Raw genomic sequence first — 24,888 nt, forward strand, 5'->3', positions numbered from 1 at the left:
TAATAGTGAAATGGTAAATAGTTTAAAAAAAAGTGTGCAAATGTTTATGTTGAATTGAATATACATATATATTTTTTTTAAAATAATTTCCCCTTTACTCTTTGATCAGTGAATCGTTTTTCTTCAGTACGAAAATGCAGCAGGGTTGCATAGGCTACAAGGCTCACTCTTTCTATTACAGCTTTTGAAAAGCATAAAGTATGGACGCGCTTAGCAGCAAAATGTTTTTCTTTTATGGAATTTATTATTTAAGTTAAAATTTTTATAATTTTTAATTGTTTAATATGAAAATTTGAATTTATTGTTTTTCCTTTGTTTCGAAGATAAAATTTTATAAATTTATAAAAAGTGAAAACAGTTTCATTAACTAAAATCAATATTGCCAGGATTAAAGGGAAGTTAAAATACCAAAAAATATTTTTGTCTATTAAAAATTATAAACATTTTAAGAACTGTTACGCTTAAGGATTTTTTTTTAATTTTACCAACTGTTATTTTATTAACTTCAATAAGCCATTTCTTTTTGAATCGGTTGCAAAATGTAAGAAGCCATATCGGTTTTGAAAATATCGAGTCTCTCATGCCGCTGCGCTCCATTCTTACTTTGCGCGTAATAATATGAAAATTAACTCAAGAAACAGCTCCTCCCTCTTTCTGTCACACTGCTCTTTCTTTCAAACAATGGAACACCAGATACCCTGTATTATTGGTTGACAGTTACCGAAATGTGTTTGTGGCGTGCATGTTCATCAATTGATTTTCTGAACTTCTGAACTTCTTCACTATTTCACTTTTTGCTATTTATTTAAGAGCGTTTATGTATGAATAACTTTAATCGTGTATTATGTAACTTGGGGCATAAATAATTCTAGGTTATGTTAGGTTAGTTGTGTTTTTATTGCATGTGGATACTTGAATCGTTTATTTGCTTTTATAGTATATATGTGAATTATTTTAATTCCGATTTTACATTACGCATTTTTATTAATTATTGATTAGTCAATTGTATTTAGGGAAATTTTTATACATATAAATGTATATGCATATACTGATGTGGATATTGTGTCGCATTTCCGCAATTTGCTCGCATTTTCACCGCGCTGCTTGTTGTCAACTCACTTTNCTGTCTCTTATACACATCTAGATGTGTATAAGAGACAGCATATATATATATATATATATGTATCTATAAGAATTATATGTTGCTTTGAAGGTTTTATTACTTTTATATGTATTCGCTTACTTTTGTAATATTTTAAAAGTTTCCTTATTTGTTTTATACTATATAAATATGTGACACTGATCTTTTCATCGTTAAGCTTAATTTTTGCTTTACATGTCTTCATTGTTTATAGTGGCTTTCTTATGGGAAATTGTTTTTTCTTTTGTTTTTATTAAAAATACATTAATATAAAAGCATAATGTGATGTTTAATTAGTTCGTTGCCGTATTTTATGATATTTTGTTGGTTCACTTAACCCAGTTTATTGGTTTGTATGCATTTTGTTGCTGCACTAAACGCAGTTTTTACTTTATTTACGCCTTTTTCTTTTGAATTATTGTAATTTATTTTTTGTAAATATTATCTACACGTCCTAACATTACTATATTTTTTTGAAATAAAAATACGCCTAACTCATAGCTTTTACTTTAAGATAATATTTTGTTTTGTATTGCCAACAATATTCATATGTCTAATGCATGTTTTTAAAAAAATCATTTTTTTTTTTTAAATTTCAGAAATGTTGAAGTTTATATATATAAAATTAAATTTGGGAAATTTAGTTGCAAAACACTCTCAAACATAATATTCTTTTTATTTACGCACAAGTCGAAATATTTCAACTTCAGTTAAGTTACAAAATATATTTATATAAATTTTAATACAATATACAAACAAATTTCCGAAACTTTGTCATAAACTATAAAACTTAATACAGACAAAATTTTTTTTAATTAATTAGTGTTTTTGTATTTTCGGTTATGTTTAAAACTTTATATTTATATTTTTTTTTACACACAACATGTCAACATTACACAATAATGCCACATGCTGCCGTCTACTCCGGCACAAAATAACCCGCTGTCGGCTATTTTTTCTTAAATTGCATCATATAATTGTAAAGGTTTTTTGTTTTTGTATTTTCTTTTGTAATTTTTTTACTACATATGCATTATCAATTAATTTTTGCCCATTATAATCGTATAAGTTTGCATATACATACATACTTGCTAAATCATGTATAATTTTTAAGAATTTTCAATTGTCAGTCATTTTTTTCGCCAAGCTTTGCTTTTTGAAATTTCAAAGTAAATATTTTTATTTGTTTAATATATTTTGCAAATTTGCATTCTACACTCAAGACGTATATGTTTGTGTTCAAATTTAAGACGCTTTATTTAAAGTTTTACTACTCTTATATGTACTTATATATTTTTATAATTTTTCATATATATTTTTTTAATCACTCGGCAACATATTTACAAATTTGTGTGTTTGATACATATTTTGAGAGGTTCTTGCTGTAAAATATTATCTGTTAGAATTTATATTTTTAATTGTTTTTGCTTGTCTGCGCTTTGTGTATAATTGTGTATAAAAAGTGCGTGTCGAAATGGCTTTTTTAACAGTAAAATGATACGTTAGCTGTATTTGCCGACAACTGGGCACCATAGAATATAAGATTTTAATTTTTTTACCATTTGTTGTTTTAATAAAAGAAATGAGAATTTTTATGGCGTTTAAAAGTTTTGTTGTTGTTATTGTTGCATATGTATGCAATTAAAATGCGCAAAGCAGCGAAAAAACGTAAGAGTAGCTGTTAAAAATTGTCTTGCGGTTGTTTTTGCAAATATATTTTTCATTTTCTATTTTGCTTTCTTCAGCGTCGAATCAGACTACTAATTTTATTTTAAAATGTATGCATTTGCACATGCATTTTTTACATAATTTCCTTTTTAATTGCGAAATTTACGGACGTGTATCTTCAAATGTGTACTGCTCAATGATTTAGCTATTTTTTTTTTTTAATTATTTTTGTTAATTTTATTTTTACTAATTTTCGCAATAGAGAATCATTGTTTTCATTTATGTATAATTATTTATTATGTATGTATATATAAATTATTATTGTTTTTCTAATTTAAAATAACACCGTCTGCTATTCAACGTGTATACAAATATATTTACGTAAGTGTGTTTGTATGTCTGTTGTTGTTTGCGGGCTGCAAATACAACTCCTGTATTCTCTAAGTGGTTGCATACATATACATATGCACATATGTGGAAAGTTACCTACATACATATTTATACGTAATTTTTTATTTTCTTTGCTTTATGCCTTTTTATTGACTTTCGCACTGACTGCCGGTTATATTGACTTCCTAAAAAGGAAATTTTTGAAATTTTTAAGATTTTCGGCAACTTTAAACATTTGCACCGGTTCATTGTCACCCTACGCTTCCTAATTTGCTTTGCAGTAAATATTTTAATGCACTTTTGCATACAAATGTAGTAAATATACACATATGCACACACATACATACATATGTATGGTTGTTGTTGTTGTTGCAGTATGTCTATCGCATTTTACAAGGGTTATGACCTGACAATTTGTTGCACTTTCCTTATGATGGTATGCAATATTATTGTTGTTGTTGCTGTTGCATTTTATTTGGGATAAACTGCTAAGCTACTTGTTTTTATTTACATGCATTTAAAATTTTCAATTACGTTGTTGTTATTATTGTTGTAACATATGTTTACATCTTTTTGTATTTACGGCTTAAAACTTTGTAATATGTAGTCAAGAGTTGTTGTAGTATTTGTTGTTGTTTTTATTCAGTTTATTATATAGTTTTTGTTGTTGTTGTTATTATTGCTAATGTAATCGCTTCTGTAATGACTGCTACTTGATGTGGTTTTCATTTTATTGTTGTTGTTATTGTAATATGCGCTTCTTGTTGTTGTTTGTTTTTGTTTTTTTTGTAATATTATTATAATTATTTAAGCCCAATTTGGAAATGTATCTGTGTACCATTGCTCGCCATTGGTGCCCAGTGGTTGTTGTGGTAACGGTATACTGCCCCAACTGCCATTTCCGATTAAACCGCTCGGGTAACGTCGCTTTATATCTGCAGGATTTTGGTGACCTCCATCGAATTTACGTTTACCGACTACTGCACTCGTCAAAGGTCGGATGCGCATGTGTGTGTGTTTGTGCGTGTAATTGCACACAATTGAGAAAATTGGTGGTTGCCATATTGTTGTATAGAATTTGCGGAGTTTTTATCGTCGAAATATTTTTTTTTTTTTTTTTTTTTGTAAGAGTGTGTGTGTTTTTTTTATTCAAAGAGAAAAGAGAAAAGTAAATGGTATTATTTTATGTTTATAAAAATTTCTTAAGTGTGTATATGAACAATTCGAAACTTTATTTTTGACCTGCTCAATGCATCTTGACAAAATTTTTTGATAGTTTAAAATCCGTTTCCATACAAACATCGATTATTTCTTTTATTTTTGTTTATTTAATGAATGGAAATTCGTAAGCAATCTATGCCAAACTAGGTCCAACTTTGCATTTGACACTGAAAGGTGTCGGGATAAATTTTTTGTTTCATTTTAGAAAATAATTTATTAAAAAATGTTAGACTAAATTTCATTTCCATTCATAAATCGGCTTGCCTTACTTATGTAATTTCTTGCAATATTCATATTCCCAATTAAGAAAAAAAATAAATAATAATTAGGTACATAAAATATACATACATTACAGTTGGGTATTTAGAAATAATTACAACAAATAACAAAAAAAAAAATATATTACAAAAAGGGCACTAATAAATCAACGGTGGCAACCTGTATGGGAATGAAAATATATTGCATATATGGTTTCGATGTAATCTGGTAAGCGGTTTTGGGCAAGCGGAGTAAAACATTAAAAGAAAAGTAATTAAATAAAAAAATACCTTCATTGTATTTTAATATTGTATCATTACACAAGAAGAAATTTATTTCCAGAATTTGACAAAATTTTGCATTATACAAAATGGTTTTTTGTTTTTCTCTCTTCAAAAGGAAATTATATGATAGAAAATTTACAACATGTGAAGTACGAGTATTCAAAAAAAAAAAAAAAAAAAAAAAAAAAAAAAAAAAAAAAAAAAAAAAAAAAAAAACAATCAACGAACATAGTAAATGACAAAAAACAAAATACAAATAATTATATGAGTATATTATTACACATACATATTAAAATTATATATGCATACTATATCTAGATAAATGAATCAAGTGCAGATATACAAAGATGATAGCTAATTGAATGATAAAGATAGATAGTTAGCGGCAGTAGTAGAGTGAGAGAAATGTAAAGAATATTGGCAACGTCGATAGTCGTTGAGGTTAGAAATTCGCTTGGACTGAGGACGCTTCTTTAAAACATTCTCGAAGCAAAAGTATATATAGAAAAGTCGCGCTCATTTGGTTTTTGGTTGGGTTCCCTTGTTTCTTGTTTTGTAATGTTTATTTGAAATATTTATCCAACAAGAGTGCTAGCAAATAATTAGATTTTGATTGAAGTTCTTTGCTTGGGGTTTTTAACGGACATCAGTGTTTACTTTTTGTTTGAATTTCGTTTGTATTTGAAATATATTTTGCGCACATAAATCGTTTGATTGAAGTTTGTAGCTAACAAATGTCAAATTTCAATTTAGCGTAAATATGAATAATTGCTTGCGCTGGTATTTTTGTTCATTCATGCGTTTGATTTGGTACTGATTTTACTTGTAGAAATTCTATATTTTTTGTCAATTATTTTCATTATTCTTCATCAATTATGCAAATAAATTTTATTTCACTTGTAGTCGGTAATTATTATTGATGTTCAAATTTTTACGCATGTACTCCGATGGATGCTAAGAAAACACCGTTTTTTCCGGTGCAGAAGAGAGGAAGAAAATTTGAAAAATGAAATTTAATGCAGCGATGAACATAATACTGAAAACACATATACAATAGCGCTAAATAACAGTAAACTATGCTACTGTGTCTAGCAAACCAAATTTCTACAAATATGTTTTAAATAAATGAAGTATATTTTTAGGTTATTGTTTTAGGTATTTAAATTTCTTTCTGCCAAGAAAGAGTGGGTGGCTCCATTGACGCCCTGTCATATTATCTCGTTTTCGTTATTGATTTATTGCGCTTTAGTGTGAGCGGGCTTAACATCTGATTTTATCCATTTTCACACTGTCGGTAGGAGTTCTTATAATCTTTGCAATGGTTGAATTGGGTGGGTCGTTGAAGAGATGTATACATTAATCTTATTAGAGGGCGATGCTACGTCCACTTTTTCAATACTTTATTACAGGAGCCCCTGGCTACTCCGATCTCATGTGCCAAATTACAGTTCTGTATCTTAATTTAATGCTTCGGATAATATCGTTTTGTGGGCGTGTCAGTTACCTATCTATGAACTTGTCCTTACTTTTTTGCCAAGGAACACGTCTACCAAGTTTCATCAAAATATCTCCATATTTACTCAAGTTACAGCGAAGGAAGGACGGACGAACAGTTAGACAGTTAGCGTCATTTTTTCTTGTTTTGTTATATGGTATTGATCATTTCTGTATCTTGTATATACGTCTATCTCGCTTAGTTTCAGGCCATACGTACAACCGTAAGGTGAACGAAATGATTATACTTTGTAGCAATATCGCAAGAGTATAATAATAAAAAAACTATAAAATTCGTTTATTCAAAGATCCAAAATAAGTGATTTGAACAATTTCAGCACGACTTCATAAATTAATGTCAACCATCTAGTCTAATTTTAGGCTAATTATACATTTCATATTTAAATTGAATTTTTCCGTATGAAAAACAAGATTTGAAGAAAAAAAATTCGATCTGTTACAAATTCGATCAGAAATGGAACTTTTAAATATACCTCTAAAAAGAGATCAAGATCTTTCAAATAGCCAAACATTCTTAAAACAACTGCAAAAATAACAATATCAAAAATGCTTATTGTTAGGGTATTTCCAAAGCATTATATCAAGGTAAGCGAGACTATGAAATTGCGGGAGCATTATCCAAAATCTGGTCGAAATCGCTTCGACCTTTAGGCTAGTTATCAAAAAAAAAAAACATTCACACTTCATAGCATGATATATTGACGTCTTGAAATCATGAGCCCACAAAAATTATTAGAAGCTTTAATTTATTTCAGTCAAAAGAATCTACGACAAAGTACGGCAAACACTGTTCCAATTCTAAGATAAAACACTTATGAGAAGCACAGAGCACAAATATCATATAACTTAATGCAATTACAACAACAAAAATACTAACTTCTAATGATTAAGATGCAATTGAAATAATAAAATAAATATATATGTATTTACAATACCATATGAATGTGTATATGTGTGTGTGATGTTTATGTATATATGTATGTCTATAATTTATATACATATAAACTAAAGCTTAATGCAAAATAACGAATCGATTAGTATTTTCTCATAGTATTTCGATATAATTATTCCATAGTAGTATGTATGTATGTATGTTGATTTGCGCGCAAAACAAGATGAATACATACATTATAAAATATATTAAATGTATGTATATGCACAAACATAATTGCTTAAGATAATTCTTGAACTAAAACAAAAAACGAGCATTATTTCATAAATTCTGTTTCTGAAAATTGTGTAGCGAAGAGAATTGTGGTAAAGGTAGTAATGGTAGCAGTGTTGCATTTTTGTTTTGTTAAGTTTATGATTTTTATAAAAAAGTAACAATTGTTAGCTGTGTAAAAACTGAGTGTGGCATGAATATTTGATATTAGAATTGTGAGCTTATAAATATATTTTAATGAAGAGAATAAATCAAACACACAATTTTATATTTATTTACTAAAATATTTGTATTTATTTACTAATTATTAGCATTAATCGATTGAAACTCGCAAATCGAAAGGTGGTTTCGTTAGCTTTCGAAATTTACAAGACATTTTTTTATTAATTTACTTTTTTTTATTAAACTTTGTGTAATCGCAACACGAAATTACTTTTTTTTTAATTTGCGTGCTCGAGTTTATATAAAATTTGTTTTTGTTGCTTAGTGTTAAATTTTAAGGTTATGCATAGATAAATGTGTAGTTATGTTAAAATATATTTATTTCCATTAATATCGATATTAGTTTTCTAATCTCTATGGCTGGTACTATTAACGCGGTAAAGTTGTCGGAAGAAAGGCGTTTTGAAAATCTCGGTAAATATGATTCGAATATTACCTTAAGGACTGGATTTGTAGATTACGTAGATCCGACTCTCCTAACAAATTTACCTATATTGATCTCCTTCTTTCCTTTTTTTTCTTTATTCTTACTAAACCTTCTACAAAACACATAATTTAACTAGTTCTGGTCTTTGTTAGTCCAGTCATAATTGGCACCGCTGATACGACATTCGCTATGATATTCGCTCAGCCTTATCACATAAGTACGTGTTTCAAGAAAATTGCATTCAATATTATGAAGAGAATTTGTCTATATTTTGGAAAACCTAGAAAAAGCCATATTTTGGCATGAAGAAATACATATTTTAATTATATATGGACTTCTTTTCTCGGGGAGCATTTTTCGGAACACTGGTATTGTATGGTATATATTTCCTAGAAAGTTGGATATACTGCTTCGAGAGTATAAAATACTCGTATAAGCAGAAAATGTAAAGCCTGTATAAAAGAAAATAATCTAATTAAACTTCCTCCTCAGAAGGGACTTTGAGCACAAAGAACATTTCAGTTATTTATTAGATAACATGAGAATTTTTCACGGTTAGCATATTTTTAGAACACTAAAGGTACCTAATCGTGCATATTGCCTGGAAAGTTTGGTATACTACTTGGAGGGTATAAAATAAATAGTAGTCATCTCTCTCCTGTATTTATGATAAGAAAAATCTTTTATTAAACTTCCTCATCATCTCGGGAGTTTGAGCTTGAAAAACATTTCAGTTGTTATTCATTGGACAACATAACAACGAAAGTCTTACCAACAAGATGTACCAGGATGAATTTAATTTTTTTTTTAATTATATTGTATCGCTTTTCCTATCTTGTCAGAGACCCGAATAATCAGACAGTGTTAATTGATTTAAATTCGCAAGCGATGAGCGTGAAACGTTTAATATGCTAATGTGTGGGAAATGATATTTTAAAAATTATTATTATTTTTAAATTATTTTAAATATTTATATTATTATTGTAACAAATCACTACACTATATAGCACTGTGTGTTTCTTGACTTACTTCTTTCGGCTTTTCAGTGTCAATTTTTTTTTCTAGAAACTACAAGTAGTTTGCCGTTTACAACAAAGTCAATTTTTTTTTGCCTTACTGTAATGTAGTTATTTTATGTATTGTTAGTAGTATGTATGTATGTTTGCATGTCAAAAAATATTTCGAATCAATACAAAACAAATATCGAATCTTAAAAAAATTATATATACACGTCAATTGGAGAAAGAGGAATTTTGTACGGTGTTTGGTTTGAATTTTTTTGGGTTTATGCTTTTGCATATATTACTCATATATGAAATGCCGTTTGTCTTAGGATATTTTTTGATAACAAATAACCGTTAAAACTGTATGCCGGGTGGTTGTGTTTTTGCTTGATTGTTGTTCGTTCTTTTCATTGTTTCGAATGTGTTTTAATTTATATATTTATTGATTTTTTCATACTTTTGAAAACCGATTTCAATTTCGCATGTAACCGTGCATGGATAATATACATACATATGTATATCGTCACCAAAAATGTAAAATAAAGTAACATCCCTTTTCATAAGTTGACAGGCGAAGGAAAAACGATGAAATAGAAACCACTCACATGAAACAAAATATGAGCTTTGGTTGTAAAATAGTTATATATTGGTTATAAAGTGGTTATCGATTGGTTATATATTGATTATATCTGACAGCGGTAGCTTAAAATTTATTGCTACATATATATTATATAATGTAGTGAATCGTAAACAATAAAAAAACTCAATTCCTTTTTTGATGATACGTTGTTTTGCATTTTAGGTGACGATATGTAATATACATATGTATTGAATTTTGAACTTATATGCATAAGGACACGATATAACTAAAAAATATGTACACATAACATATTCGAGCACATATTAAGAAATTTAAATTAAATAACCGTTAAGAGTGGTGGACCAAAAAACAGTGTTCAGCGCTACAGATTTGAAAACATGGATAACAAAGTAGACACCTGAAGTAATGATTACACATACATCCAAAAGTATGTGTTTGTGTGTGTGGCATATTTTTTAGGTATACGGTATTATTTCTGACTATTAAATACTAATCGATTCATTACTGCCTTTTTCACCAAACAAAAAATGAAGAGAGTACGAAGAGAAACAAAAAAGCAACGAGTATAAGTAAATTAAGAACATACAGGGTGTGTATGTTGTTTTTAGAAATGAATGTGCCGTGGTTGGGTCGCTGAGTTATTGTAGTTTTTGCTTATGCGCCTTCCTTGCAAAGCTGCCAAAAATGCAGTTACATATAAACAACAGCCGAGCATTTTTTTCACACTAACAACGAGCATTACGAAGTGGCGAAAATATTATTTGACTATTATTTTTTAACATACTAACTGCAAGCAATACGAATGTGTCGAATACATTTGTGTACATACATACATGTCTAAATTTGCAAACTGCATGCAGGGCATAATATGTGAAATATTTATATGACATAGAGAGAGAGCGATAGAGAAAGGGAGGTATGGAGTATGCTAAAAAAGTAGTAGACACAGAAAGCTTAATCGAAGCTCAATCGGCACACACATACATATGCAATTTTATGAAGAAAACTACGCTCGTGTAGCTGTGCTTTTGGACGGTAGTGTAATAAGGTGCAGACACGGCCGCAATCACTGCAAAAGAACGCACAAGTTTTGCGCCGAACCCAACCGGCAACCCAATGAAACCGTCGGTCGTACTACAAATACGCGCTTTTTAAATTAAGAGAAAGGGAAATAGCGTAACAAACAACAAACGAAAAATGGTGCGATTCTCTACAAACCATTTTTGACAGACCACAAAAAAAAAAAAACAAGCAAAGTAGATATTTCATAGTAGGACTACGAGAAAGAGAGCACACAAGTAGTAGTTCGAGTGCGAGAGCGCAAGTCTCATATTTATTTAAATGTTTTTTCTTTCTTACAAAATGCGAACAAAATACAATATTTTATTTACTTATTTAAAAATTGATTGTGTGTTATTATTAGAACAACAAATTATTCATATATCAGTAAACGACTATATCAAGAAATTAATTAATTATTTAATGTAAAGTACTAAAATTATGCATAAAATAATTACAATTTGCAGATTATATAATGAATAAAATTTCAACTATATTAATATAATAATTCACATTACTAAAAATTACTTTGACAACAAGAGAGATAGAGTGAGAGAGAAAATATATAGATTTACACAAATCATACAGCATACATATGTATGTGGGTATTTTTGAAGTATTGAAACTTAAGAGCGAGTCAGATCAAAGAGCAAGGGGGTTGGGGGTGTCGGTGCGGGTGCACACGAGGAAAAAGTAATTATTTAATTTAAAATATAAAAAATATGTCAAATTTAAGTTCAAGGGTACGAATTTCAAAAACTATTGGTAGCGAAATTGTAAAATGTGTTTGTGAAAATATTCAAGAAAAGAAGAAAATAATATCAAACTTGTATTTAGCAACTATTGTTTAACTTAATTACAAGAAACAGTTACAATATATGTATGTATATATATGTTTAGCAATAATTATGATAACAGTAAACTTGGTTTTGTTTTTGTTTTTTTTTTAAACTAATTAATTAACAATAGAGTAAGTGTTACTAGTACGTATGCATGTATGCAGTAAAAAATCGTAGAAAAGTATATATTCCGCTAGCACAATAACAACATTACATCTGTATGATTACTCGTATAATAAAAAGTACTTAAAAGTAGTAATCGTAGCACACTTCTAAGGGAACTTTCGCTAACACAGTAAATAACAGTACACAGTTCAGCTGTATGCAATACAACCAACTTGACTTCTTTCTTCCTACATTGTACTTGCATCAAATACATCGATGTATGCGTGTATATAGTATATGTATGTATGCGTGCGTAGGCTGTGTAGGTAATTCGTTGACGCACACATATGCATTTTTATTGAAATCTCTTACAAAAAACAACTCTGTGATTTTTTGTGTATGTGTGTATGTACGAGTATATATGTATGTGTGTGTGTGTGTATGTTGGTAATATAAAAATGTGTTGTATTTACTAATGCTAATTATATGTTGTAGATGTGTATTAGCCAGTTTAAACAAATGCTGTTCCTTTGATTAATTCATATTGTTTTTGCTTTTGTTTTTGCTTTTACGCCATTACTGGTACTGTTATGTTGTAAATTAAGCTTACACACACACTGACTCTGCTGTGCTTGTTGCTGCTGTAGTTGTTGTTGTGATTTTGTTTTAATTGTTGATTTACAATCATAATTATTATGGACTTGTTATTGTATTATTTTAAATTTTATTAATTTTTTTATTATTTATACTCTTTATGGTATTTTCAATGTTGTTTTGATGCACTTTTATTTGTTGTTGTGGTATTTTATTTACTTTTTTTTTTACTTTTTTCTTGTAATAAATTTGGTTGAAATGAATTTCTCACCTGGTAAATTTTGTAGCGGCTTGGCGTGCTGGGTGCCACGAGCGTTGGGACGCATTTGTCCCACCCCACGGACCCCCCCGGTTGCTGCCTGAGCCCCCTGAGCGGTGGCCCCCCGCTGAACTGCCACCGCCGCCGCCGCCACCACCGCCGCCGCCGCTTGAGGGGCCCCCTGACGGCTGATGTTGCCACGGAGCCCAACGGCTCGGCCACGCGTGGCCGTGATTCCACGTCCACGACCAACCCCCTGTTGTTATTGTTGTTGTTATAGTTGTGATTTGTTGTTGGTGATGTTGTTGTTGTATTTGTCGTTGTTTTTGTTGTAGTGGTTATCAATTGTTACAGTTAGGTGTATTTATATATATATATAAATATATGTGTGTGTGAGTAGCGTATGTTTGTGTGTTCATATGTAGGTGTGTGTAGAAGTTGGTTATTTGGTATTTGGGTTTGCACAAATTTCGTAAGTTTCAATAGAGTTATATCGAATTCGTTGGTTGATTGGTCGGTTGTTTGGTAGTTCAGTTGGTTGGTTGGTTTTTGGACGAGATTAGTTTGCGTTATTTCCGCATTGTTGTCGGCATGTGCAGAGCGCCGTTGTCAATTCGTTCGCACAAACATTATGCATAAATGTATAATACATTATGTACACAATATATATGTACGTGTTGTTTATTTATAAATTCATATACATGAATCGCCAAAGGTGGTAGCCAAATTTAACAATACAATTAATGGTTTTTGTTTTAGACAATAATGCAATGGGAGTATAGTAACGGTATACGATTTTAGTAAAATAGGTTTTCGATAAACATACGATTTTTGATATCCGGTGTATGGTTCAAATTGAAATTTTTTGTATTTTTTTGGAGGGGTTTTCGTAATTTTTTCCGGCACATATTTGAATTCGGTTCAATGTTAAAAAAATAGAATTCATTCATTTAGTAAGTTTGGAAAAAGATAGTATATAAAATAGGTTTTTGATTTTTTTTGGTTTTTGGTTGCGAAAAATAACAGGTGATTTCGAAATGGTTTCATTTTAGAACAAATGGTTGTGGTTGCAGTTTTGAAATTTCGCAGTTGTTGTGAGAGCATTTTCATTCAGATTTGTTGTTGTGAATTGGTAAGTTTTGTTTTGTATTTGGTATTTGTGATTTGACGAACATATATATATAATTTTTTTAAGATGATATATTTGGTATTTACCGAAACATAAAAAAGGAAAAGAAAGAAAAGAAAAAATCGAAATTAACGCGTTAGATTTTCATGTTTAAAAATCAATTAATATGAATAATTATAATAAAAATTAATGTCTTCATAAAAAACTTGTGAAAAGTATAAAAGCTTAAACTTAATAATTCCAAATTCAAAGCGACACAATTTGTACTTGGAAAAAATTGTTATATGTAATGTAAAAGTCTCTAAATGTAGTATTGCCAGATATTTATATAAATTTTCACTTTTTGTTTCTTTTTGCACACTATATAACTGTATAATTTCATTTAAATTTCGTAGACTTTTTGTACTAGTGACGTTTAAGTCAGTAGAACACTAACAAAATATGAAATACTTAAGTATATATACATATATATAGGCATAAGAATATATAACATATATTTGAAATAAATGTCTGTATGTATGTAGTATATGCATGAATAGAACTTACGTAAAACATAATTTCCCCATTTTTTGTACTTTTTGCACGCCTGCATTTAACTTGCACACGTATGTATGTTGTTAATACGGTACCCGGTTAAATGCAGGCTTTATAAAAATCAATAATTCTTTGCTTTAATTTAGATATGTATGAAGAATTATATTTTATGTTTTGATCAAAACAAATTTCGAGTTTGCGATTGACACATTTGGTTTTTCAAATCTAAATTCAAATTAGATTAAATTTTATAAAATTCTGAATTGTAAAATTCGAAAAAAATAAAATATTTTGGTATAAAATATTTAAGCGATTTACGAGGCCATATTACATACAAAATTTGTTTTTTTTTTTTTTTTTTTTTTATTTTTTTCTTATTTTTTTTTTTTTTTTTAACTTATACCAATATTATTGTCGATTTTTAAATGAAATAAATAAGCTTAAGGTTAGTTTGCTTAGGTTAGTAGGTATAAGGCAGTGAGCACTTATCTAATATAATAAATAATAAAATTAATTAACAAAAAGCATATAAAGCAAATTTAAAAAATAAAAACATATTTGGTTTCTCTCTGTGAGCTGTAAAACTTGAATATCGAGTGGAGAACGTGACATTGTGACAAAAAGCACGATCGAGAGATCTTTAAAGGCATGTACCCCGTAAATAGGTCATTCTGGACATGCGTGGTCGTGCAAAATTTTGATCTCACATCCATGGAGAGCATTATAACTGCCGATGAGACATGGATTTGTGAGTAAAAGTGTCAAATGTAGATGAAGCTATATAATGCTTTATAGTAAGTTAAGTAATAATTTTAGAAAATTTCAAATCCAGATCGACAATAAATGATTTTTCACAATTAAAAAATAAAAGTGTAATAAATATTATTTTGCGATGAAAATTTAAGAATAAGTTGAATACAAAATTTTATTTTGCGATGGAAAAAAAAAAGTTTAACAAATGTTATTTTGTGATGAAATTTTAATTTAGAAACCCATTTTTTAATTTTATGTATTAGGTAGTTTTCAAAAAATTAAATTTCCAAAAAGCTTGTTTGTGAAAAATTTAAATTTATTGACTCAGGGATCTTAGAAAATGTTATCTATAAATTGGAAATAGGAGCAGTTTAATGATTGACTAGAGATTTGGATAATCGAAAAATGTAGTATTTTAATTCCATATTCATTGGTCAAAAACATTTTCAGTGTATATTTAAAAACAAACCAAGAAATATTCATAGATTTAACAAAAAGTTACACTTTAGTATTCCTGGAATAATTAAGAAATTGCTATCTTAAAAATTAGGAGGCTTTTGATCTGGAGTCAAAATGAAATTCATATATTTTCCGACCCAGGAGACCTACGAAAACATTAGGCTTAGAATCTCAGGAAAAAAACTTTCATTAAAGACTTTGTTAAGCCTTAGCAAAAAATTTCTTAAGAAATAACTTGAAATTATATTCTTTTTGGCCGTGTAAAATGGAGTCTTAGGCAAGTAATAAACAAGTTTTTTATAATTTAAATTTCCACTTAAGATTTCCCCACTCAATATTAAAATTTTACAAAATACAAATTTTTAATAGCACACTTCATTCAGCTCAATTATTTTAAATAAAGCTTAGGAAACTTAAAAAAAATTAAATTTACTTTGCTTAATTGTGCTATAATTGTTGGCAATGCTTGTAAATTTAAAAAAATAGTCTAATATTTAATATTGGTTTTCTATAATTTATATATGTGCATGTATAATTTCGTTACTATTTGTACCAAAGCCAACAACGTAACAACTAAGCATAGAAATATCATGTGAGTAAATCAATGAAGCAAATTAGCATTAAATAGAAACAGCCTTCTAAATTAAATTAATGAACAGAAATAAGCGATTTAAGTAAAAATGAAAAAAAAAAATATATAAATATTTAGTAAAAGCATGTGCAAATGAAAAGTGTTGAATTGATTTGTTGTAGTTAAGAAAATGCAATGAGGATTTGAACGAAAAATGTAAAAAAAGTATATTTAGTTTTTGCTAGTATCGGATGAATTTGTATCTAGGTATGGCAGTTTCTTTACGTTTCTTACTTAGCTAAATGCGGGTGGGTGTACATAACGGTTAACACTCACAGGACGGTTACGGCAAATGTTTTTGTACTTATGTAGCTATTATAAGGATTTAGATAAGAACTAATACTAGAGTTAGGGTTTAGAGAAAAAGTATCCCTGAAAGCATGAGTGAGGCCAAAATTTTGATGTCTGGTAGCGGCGATTTTGAAATTTGTGATCTTGTCTTCACATTGTCGTTGCAGTTGTTGTACACAGTGTTGATTATGATAAGCATGTGTGCGTGTAAGATAATGTCTTTATTTCTATCCTTTTGTGTGTACTTTGACTTTTAGTTTTAAATTTTGTCCAAAATGAAAATTTGCATATTCCAAAAATCAACAAAGCATATATATAAATAAATATAAAAAAGCATGAAAAGAAAAAATCAAAAAATATTAAATTTTGTTCAAATAAAAGCAAAAGTTGTTTAAATTTCAAAATACTACGAGCGCATCTACAACAATTTCGAAAAGAAAGATAAATAAATTGTTCACCACTAATTTTATACATGAATATTCAGATATTTCACGTTTGGTTTGAACTTCAAAACACGCTTGAAAATAAATGTATGCAAAATGTGAATTTCGAAATGCCAAACTTTTCCAAATACATATTTTTTCAAGTGTAAGCCAATCTGCGTTTATGGCAGGTTTTGGAGCTGCGGGAATTGTATAGTGGAGGGGGGTGGTGTTGTATGATAATAGTGGGAACGGTATGTATTAATAGTAGTAAGTAGTAGTAGTAGTAGTAGTAAGTAGTAGTAGAAGAATGTAAGACCCACCACATTATTTCTGGCCGTTCTCTGCAGTCCACCAGCGGGTCCACCAGTTGGCAATGGTGTCACACCGCTCGGTGGATAATCAAAGAAGTACTCTCCATCATAGGTGCGATAAAAATCGTCATAATAGGATTCATTGTAGCCGCCACGATAATCCGAATAACCATAAAAGTCGTAATCATAATCTATAAATTGGGAAAAATTTTGCTGTGGTATTCTTTTCGTGCTTCTTTCAACTTTTTCTTCTAAAAATTATTAAGAAATGTTGACCAAATGTTCGAAAATTACAAAACAACAAATTAGATTAAACAAAAATATTAACTTTTCATTTAAATTTTCAACAATTTAGAAGATGTAAATTATTTCTAATAATTTTGCTTACCATATCTACATACATTTGCATGTACATATGTATAAATATTGTGGGTAATGCAGCTTAATTCTATAGCGTTAGCCTCTCTATATGCCACAACAAGTTAAAAATAAAAAATAATCGTTTATTATATAAATAAATTTTGAAATTTTGTCTATCTTTTAAGAGTTACATTTCTTTCTTTTATATTATTAGTATGTACCAAGGATGACTTAATTTTTTCTCGTAATATTCGTGGGTATTATGTGAGTTTTGAAAATACAATTTTTAAGTTTTTTCACAATTTTATTTCATTAAAATTTATGGGGCTTAAATTTTATTTGTTGGATTTATTTTATTTTTTTTTTTGAATAAAAAATTTATAGTATTTTTCTTGTTTTGGCATACAAGCAAGTTTACTTGTCAGCAATTGTAATTACCAGAAATTTGTAGGCGTGTTCTTTTTACACGGTTTCTCCAATCTACTGTATACAAAACGGAACTAATTGTATTTGGGTGACTTCTGAGCTTTTTTGTTTTTGCTTGAAAAATCGTACAACTTTCTGTGCTAAGGTTCTTTTCTCAAAATGAGTTGGCTTTGCAGTTTATGTTAGCTTCGTAAACTATATTCCAAGACAGTTTTTTCTATTCCTTTCATAAGATCTGGTAAAATTGTGGAACTAACGGATTTTTCAATTTGCCAGAAAGTAAAACTTATTACTATACCGATATTAATATAGCAATCCACAATTTTTTTTTGTCAAACGTAGATTAAACAAAAATAGGTATTTGTATTTTTTACCTAGTACTCATAACTTCGAAACATTTGCAGTCAAAAGTCTTAATTAGATCTCTGCTGGTACCTCTTCTTCACTAAACAAAAAAATGTCCTTACAACCTCAAATATGTTATGATACCTAATACAATATACAGCAGAAAGGGCACGCTACAAAATTTTGCTTTATTACCACTTTAACGCAAACTTAATTTTTTATTTAGAAATTAAAATAAAGACTATAACTACTAAGAATTTTATAGAAAATTATAATTACTCAAAACTAAAATCAAAGCTATAGTTCGCTATGGCTACAAAAAAATAAGTGTGTGTACTGAACGGTGTGAGAGAGTAGTCTTCATATTTTATGGCCGAGCATAGCGTACGGTATGTTATGCATAGGTTACAGGGTGTTGGTCAAGACGTTTACAACCGATTGCAGACAGACCTCGCTGTGTTTGCTCAGGAACGCTTTTCACATACAAAATTTTTATTTGGAAGCAAAGTTTTTTTTGGGTTGTGGAGCGCAAAGGGTACAAATGGGGGTCATATTAAATTTGCGTGTTAGGGATTTATTAATTGCTGCAATTTTTGCTAATTTTTGGTAACTTAGTTATAACATATGATAATATTGTTGTGGGTTTTTTGTTTTTATTCCATTTTTTTACAGTTTTTAGAAATTTTTTGCTATTTTTTTAAATGAAATTTTATAAATTTTTTTTTTTAATTAATTAATTTTTTTTCATTTTTGAAATTTTGTTTTTCGCTTCTTGTGAATCGTTTCGGCTTGCTTGACTAAGCGTACACGCTAGTGCTAGTTTATCGTACTGCATGTGCTATTACTTACCGCTGTTATAACGTCATATAGTATACAGGGTGCTTAAAAGTCGGTAAACGTTGTGGCATTTGCAACATTTAAGATAGTAAAAAAGAAATTTATCACTAATATTACTAAACATTGAAGTCAAAAAATATTTAGTTGCTATTATTTTTTAGTTTTAAAATTTCAATTTAAATTGCATAAAACATTTACAAAAAACTGGTTATAAATTTTTTAGTATACTGTTTTATAAAAAAATGGAATAAAAACAAATTTATGCAAAAGGTTACAACAAACAGTAGTAGTTATAGTAAATAACAACAAGAACATGCAGTTTCTTTAAACGGAACACAAATTAGTACACACATAGAAGATGAGAAAAAACAACAATAAACCAACATTTATTATATAATTACTGATTAATTTAGAAAATTTCTGAGAAACTATGAAAATGTGATGGAAAAAGTGCAACATTAATTTTGATTATACAAATTATGCAATAGTACTAATGATTTCTTGGACACGCTTTAACACACACCGATAACAAAAACATCTCAATTGCTTATAATTTTTTTTAAATTTAATTATAATAATTATTTAATGAAAATTTAATGTGAAAAATTAATGTGAAAATTTGAAATGAAAATAATGGGTAAAAATGCATGATTTTTTATGGGTTAAAAGCTATTTGCAAAAGCTGGTTATAAAATCAACGGTGAGTGAGAAATGGTTGGGGATTAGACAAACGAAACAAACTACGCAAAACGGATATTGGGAGGGATATGTATATCATTGTTAGTAGTAACTTAAAAAGATTTTTTTTTGTTTTTGGAGTCAACTAAAGTATAAGATAAAAAAATTTGAAAACTGTATATAAAAACTATTAGTTGTAAATTAGTTTAGACTAATTCTGAATGTAGAATTTATTTTAGCTTTACACCCATTGCTTCAAGGGGTATGCAGTTACAGTCACAATAGTGATATGATACTTCATACGGTTTATAAGTAGCTAATTTGCCTAGCATAATACGGTACTTTATTATATAAAGGTTGATTACTAAGTTTTTTTACCAAAAAATTTACAACTGCTTTTTACGCTTGTTTTATTTAGTTAAAAAGGGTCGTTTTCCAATATTTAAATGGGTAGTTATGTAGTATATACAATACAATATTGCGCATGTCAACTGCAAAACTAACTTGACGCCGCTTAGCGTGCTCTTTAATGCTTTTATGCCAAGTGTCTTTTGACATTTTTGTTTTCTCAAATTTTGTTTGTAATTTAATGTAAAATACATTGTATTTGTATATGTAATATAAACCATCCAAAAAAGTACATATGTAGTTATGTATATATATATATATATAAATATATGTATGTATGTATTTAGTTGATACGTATTAAAGCTAATTTAAGTGAGTGTTAATTATTTGTAAAAAAACGCTATATGACTTACCGTAATCACGTGGTATTGGTGCGCGTAGCGGTATTCGTGGGCCACCAGGTAAGCGCATTGGCGCTGCTAATGACATCATATTGGGATGTGTGGGCGATAAGTTTCTGTATGGAGATAATTGTTCATAGCTAGTATGAGTTACAAATTGACATGGGCACAGAGACACACACACAGACACAAACACAGGGGGCAACAATGGGCGACGGTTGCCAATGTAACAGAGGTGAGTTGCATTAAATGCGTTTATGTTTTTTTTTTGGTTTTGATTTTTTTTTATATTTTTATTATGTTTATTATTAGTGTTTTTTGTTTCATTTGCATTGTTGTTGTATTTTTAATTTATGTTTAAGTTTTTTTTTGTTGTTTGTCACATGTTTGTTGTGAATAAGTACACAAATTGAGCGTTTGTTTGAATGATTAATTGAGTGCGTGCAGAAAGAGAGAGAGGGGGAGAGAGAAAGAGAGAGAATATAAAATTAATTAAAAAATTGTAAATTGCATTTAAAAGGAGTTACGAGCTCAAACGGTTAGGGGCAATTCACACACACACACACACACGAAGTGGTGGTGGTGAACTTCGTTTTTTATAAACCGAAACTGCTGCGTTGAAATAAGCAGCACAAAAGCCGATGCACATGGGGTAATTTGTTATTGTAAGTATTCAAAATAAGTCGGTTAGTAGTATTTTTGAATTTTGACACGCCAATAGCGGGGTGGTATTAGTGTTTAAATAATTTTTTATTTTTAAATTTGTTTTTATGCTAATTTATTGTCGCGACAGCACTTACCCAACGAGACCGGGACGTCCTTGCATCATTTGCATCATGCGACGTTCACGTGCACGTAGGATTTCCTCCTTCTTCTTCTTGTCCGATGGTGGTTTGGCAAGTGAGACCTGCAAATTTTCAAAATGCTGACATATAAAAATTGTCCAACAGAAAAAGTTGTGTTGTGTGTTTGTGTACCTCAATATTAGAAGAGCCAATCTCTTTGCCGTTAAGGCCGCGCATTGCAATAACAGCGCTATCGCGATCCTCGAAATGCACGAAAGCGTAGTCTTTGATTTTCTTAACGCGCTCAACTTTACCATATTGCTCAAATTGCTCCTGTAATTAGAGAAAGTTTGGTATATAACGATTGCTTATATAAATTGGTAATGCTAACATTAATATTACCTTTAGTTTTTCCTCGCTAACGTCTTGCGTTAGATTCCTCACGTACAAGACCTTCACCTTTGACATTGTTTGCTCGTCTGGTTCCTCTTGCGGATCAGCCCAATCGACAATGATATCACATCCCCAGACCTGAGTGGATAAAATTAGTAGTGTTGTTAAATAATTTATAAAAAATTAATATTTTTAATTATAAAAATTTTTTAATTTATTAATTTTTTTTAATTCTAATATACATTTTTAATTTTATACAGTTTTTTAATTTAAATATCTATTTTTAATTGTATATCTACATTTTTTAATTTTAATTTTATAATATTTTTATTATTTCAACAGTGTTTAAGGGCAATTTTAGTATCAAGCTTTATCCTTAATATGAACTTTTTTTGTGTTTTGTTTCCGTTTTGTTAGTGCTACCACTTACATCTTGTTGTCTTTGCTTTGATATTTAATTATTTGTAATAAATTTAATTACTTATAATTACACTCATTACTTATACTTACAATCATAATCGTTCACTTACCTTGATTCGGCCAGTGCCAAGTCTTCGTTTTGCCAGCGAGGCGGCTTTGTGTGACTCATATTCGAGGAAGCAGAATCCGCGATTTTTCTTCTTATCATCGGGTGAACTGTAGATGATCACTTCAATAAGGCCAGCTAAATGTGTGCGTGTGTGTGCGCATAACAATAATAAACATTTGAACAAAAACAAAAAAATGCATGCACTCATTAGTAAAATTGGTAGTAATTACTAAGTAAATTCAAGAAAATTTAAGGGTAATTCGTGGAAATTTATTAAAAAATACAACAAATAATTATGATTATAACATATGGAGCGGATAATAGCAATAACGGGAGTAGCTCTTAATGTTACTCCTATAATACACTCTCGAATTGCTTTTCCTACTCAATTTCGCATGAATTGTTTACCGAAGGGGTAAAAGGAAGAAGCATCGAAAATTGCAAAATTTCACATCACAAGCATTAGGAGGGGGCGTTGTTATGCAAAATAGTGAATTTTCTCGCATTTCATTTTGGTTTAATTTATGTATATAGACAAAAATCAATAAATTGCACATACAGAGATAATACATTTAAGAATGTGCGAAATGCTTAAAATAATTATTTATAAACGAGTATATATGTATATATAAATATATATATATCTTTTTTTTTAAATTTTTCTTCGTTTGCGAATAATATATTTATTTCATTCGTTTTTTAACGTGTGAAAAACCAATGCCAAAATTTGTTTGCTTAACTTTTTCAAGACTTAATCTTTCATATTACCTTAGGTCAGTAGTAATTTTTATGTTTCAAAACCTAAGCGCAAATTAAATCAAATTTCACAAATGCACATCTAATGAAAAATAATGCCGTATGATATTGCTTAAAAAATTGTACATATATACTACAGACATTTTATTTTTGCCTTCTTAAATATTGTATATAATATAACCGTATACATAACGAAATTTATTTAGTTGTGTGTTTGTGTACATAACCAAGTTGAATTTTCGTTTAAAACTAGAGACACCAAGTGAAACCATAGTATTCAAAGAAAACATTTATTGATAATACCGTATAATAAATATGTAGGTACTGATGTATGTATGTATATGTACCTAATGTAGTAGATAAAAAAACACAGATGAGTCATATGTGATTTATAAGTACGAATATGCTTCTTATGCATTTAATAAGTTGGAGTATATATAATATATATAAATATTGTATACAAATGGAAACACATTGAGGCATAAACGCAAAAAAATTATAATTTTCGAATATTAACTTCAAGTATTTGTAAGCTTTAAATGCAGAAATATTTGTAGGTAAATTATTATTTTTTAGTTATTGTTATTTAATAGCAAAATTTTTGGTTGAAAGTTTAATGGAATATGAAAAAAATATTTATACTTTTAATTTTCCAGGTTTATTGTGATTTAATATCAAAATATTTTATTAAAATTTGAGGAAATGTAAACAGAATACTTTTTGTTATTTAATTTTTCTGATTTCCAAATTTTAATTTTTTTATTTAGCGTGAAATAAATAAAAATTATTTTATATAACCAAAACTGTTCTCAAAAAAATTATATTCCTAGCATTTAAAGTACTATTTACTTGAAATTAATTTCAATAAAATTACTAAAAATTTTATTTCAGAATTGTATGCGCACTTTAACATTAAAGCGAATTTCGATTGCCAATTGTTTTCGTTTTATTTTACAAAAAAGAGCACTTATGCTCAAAAGGGCAGCTATAATTTTATTTTTGTTTGAAATATTTTCAACATATTTAAAGAACAGAAAATACTTTTTATATAATATTATTTTATTTTCTGTGGTCTCACAATTTGATATCAAATGTTCAATACGAATAATGTACAGAGGTTTGTTTGAGAGCTACTAATCGTCTGGTTGTTTGTGGACAAGGAGTTCACTCGGGATTTTATGGGTTAAACAAATCGCTTTTTATATAGTATTAAATAGTATTTCTCCAGTCATTACCATGTGTTTTTTGACATAATTCACTCGAAATTAACAAATGTGCTCAATGGACCGAATATTAGGCACTCTTTACTCATATTTTATTTGAATAAATTATTTATCTCAATAAATTAATGTTCAGTTAATATTTTTTATCATTCTTATTGTTGTTGTTGTTGTATTTACTACAAGTATGTGACAATTGAAATGCGAAGCTGGCAATCCTTGATGTACTAATTATGTAACTAATTAGCATTAACGCTTTTGAGCTCCATTGTTTTAAACTGCTTTTCATGAATACACGAATGATGTAAAGTAACGCATAACAAAATTAAAGTAGGGAAGAAAGACACAAAGACACAGAGGTATTGAGATAGAGAGAGAGATAGCGTTGTAACTAATAGTAGGAAATGTGAAACAAAAATATAGCTTCATGTGTCGCTGGGTAATTTTATAGCTGTAGCTACACAATTATAATTTTTTTTTTTTTACAAATTTTTTATTAATAAATATAAATATATGCCTAAAAGA

At 28.9% G+C, this 24,888-nt stretch overlaps 1 protein-coding gene across 16 annotated transcripts in view; it reads right to left on the minus strand.

Annotated features, from left to right (window-relative positions):
• Positions 1–3,849: 3,849 nt before the first annotated feature.
• The window catches only part of LOC108977373 (heterogeneous nuclear ribonucleoprotein R), a 127,667-nt gene continuing 106,628 nt past the window's right edge, over positions 3,850–24,888 (minus strand). For 4 of the 16 annotated variants that reach the window (XM_018947006.1, XM_018947005.1, XM_018947007.1 and 1 more), the window contains exons 6-13: positions 22,389–22,522; positions 21,868–21,996; positions 21,658–21,798; positions 21,481–21,587; positions 20,693–20,820; positions 17,295–17,536; positions 12,765–13,008; positions 3,850–4,179 (exon numbers count right to left, since the gene is read on the minus strand). In XM_018947006.1, coding sequence (XP_018802551.1) covers positions 4,007–4,179; positions 12,765–13,008; positions 17,295–17,536; positions 20,693–20,820; positions 21,481–21,587; positions 21,658–21,798; positions 21,868–21,996; positions 22,389–22,522 — 1,298 coding nt within the window. In that variant the 3' untranslated portion in view covers positions 3,850–4,006. Of the gene's footprint in view, positions 4,180–5,629; positions 5,917–12,764; positions 13,009–17,294; positions 17,537–20,692; positions 20,821–21,480; positions 21,588–21,657; positions 21,799–21,867; positions 21,997–22,388; positions 22,523–24,888 lie in introns of those variants that run through there. The other 12 variants (XM_018947013.1, XM_018947012.1, XM_018947021.1 and 9 more) reach the window with 10 other exon arrangements.

Source organism: Bactrocera latifrons, unplaced genomic scaffold (assembly GCF_001853355.1).
Source record: "Bactrocera latifrons isolate USDA-ARS-PBARC rearing strain unplaced genomic scaffold, ASM185335v1 scaffold_88, whole genome shotgun sequence".
Lineage (NCBI taxonomy): Eukaryota > Metazoa > Arthropoda > Insecta > Diptera > Tephritidae > Bactrocera > Bactrocera latifrons.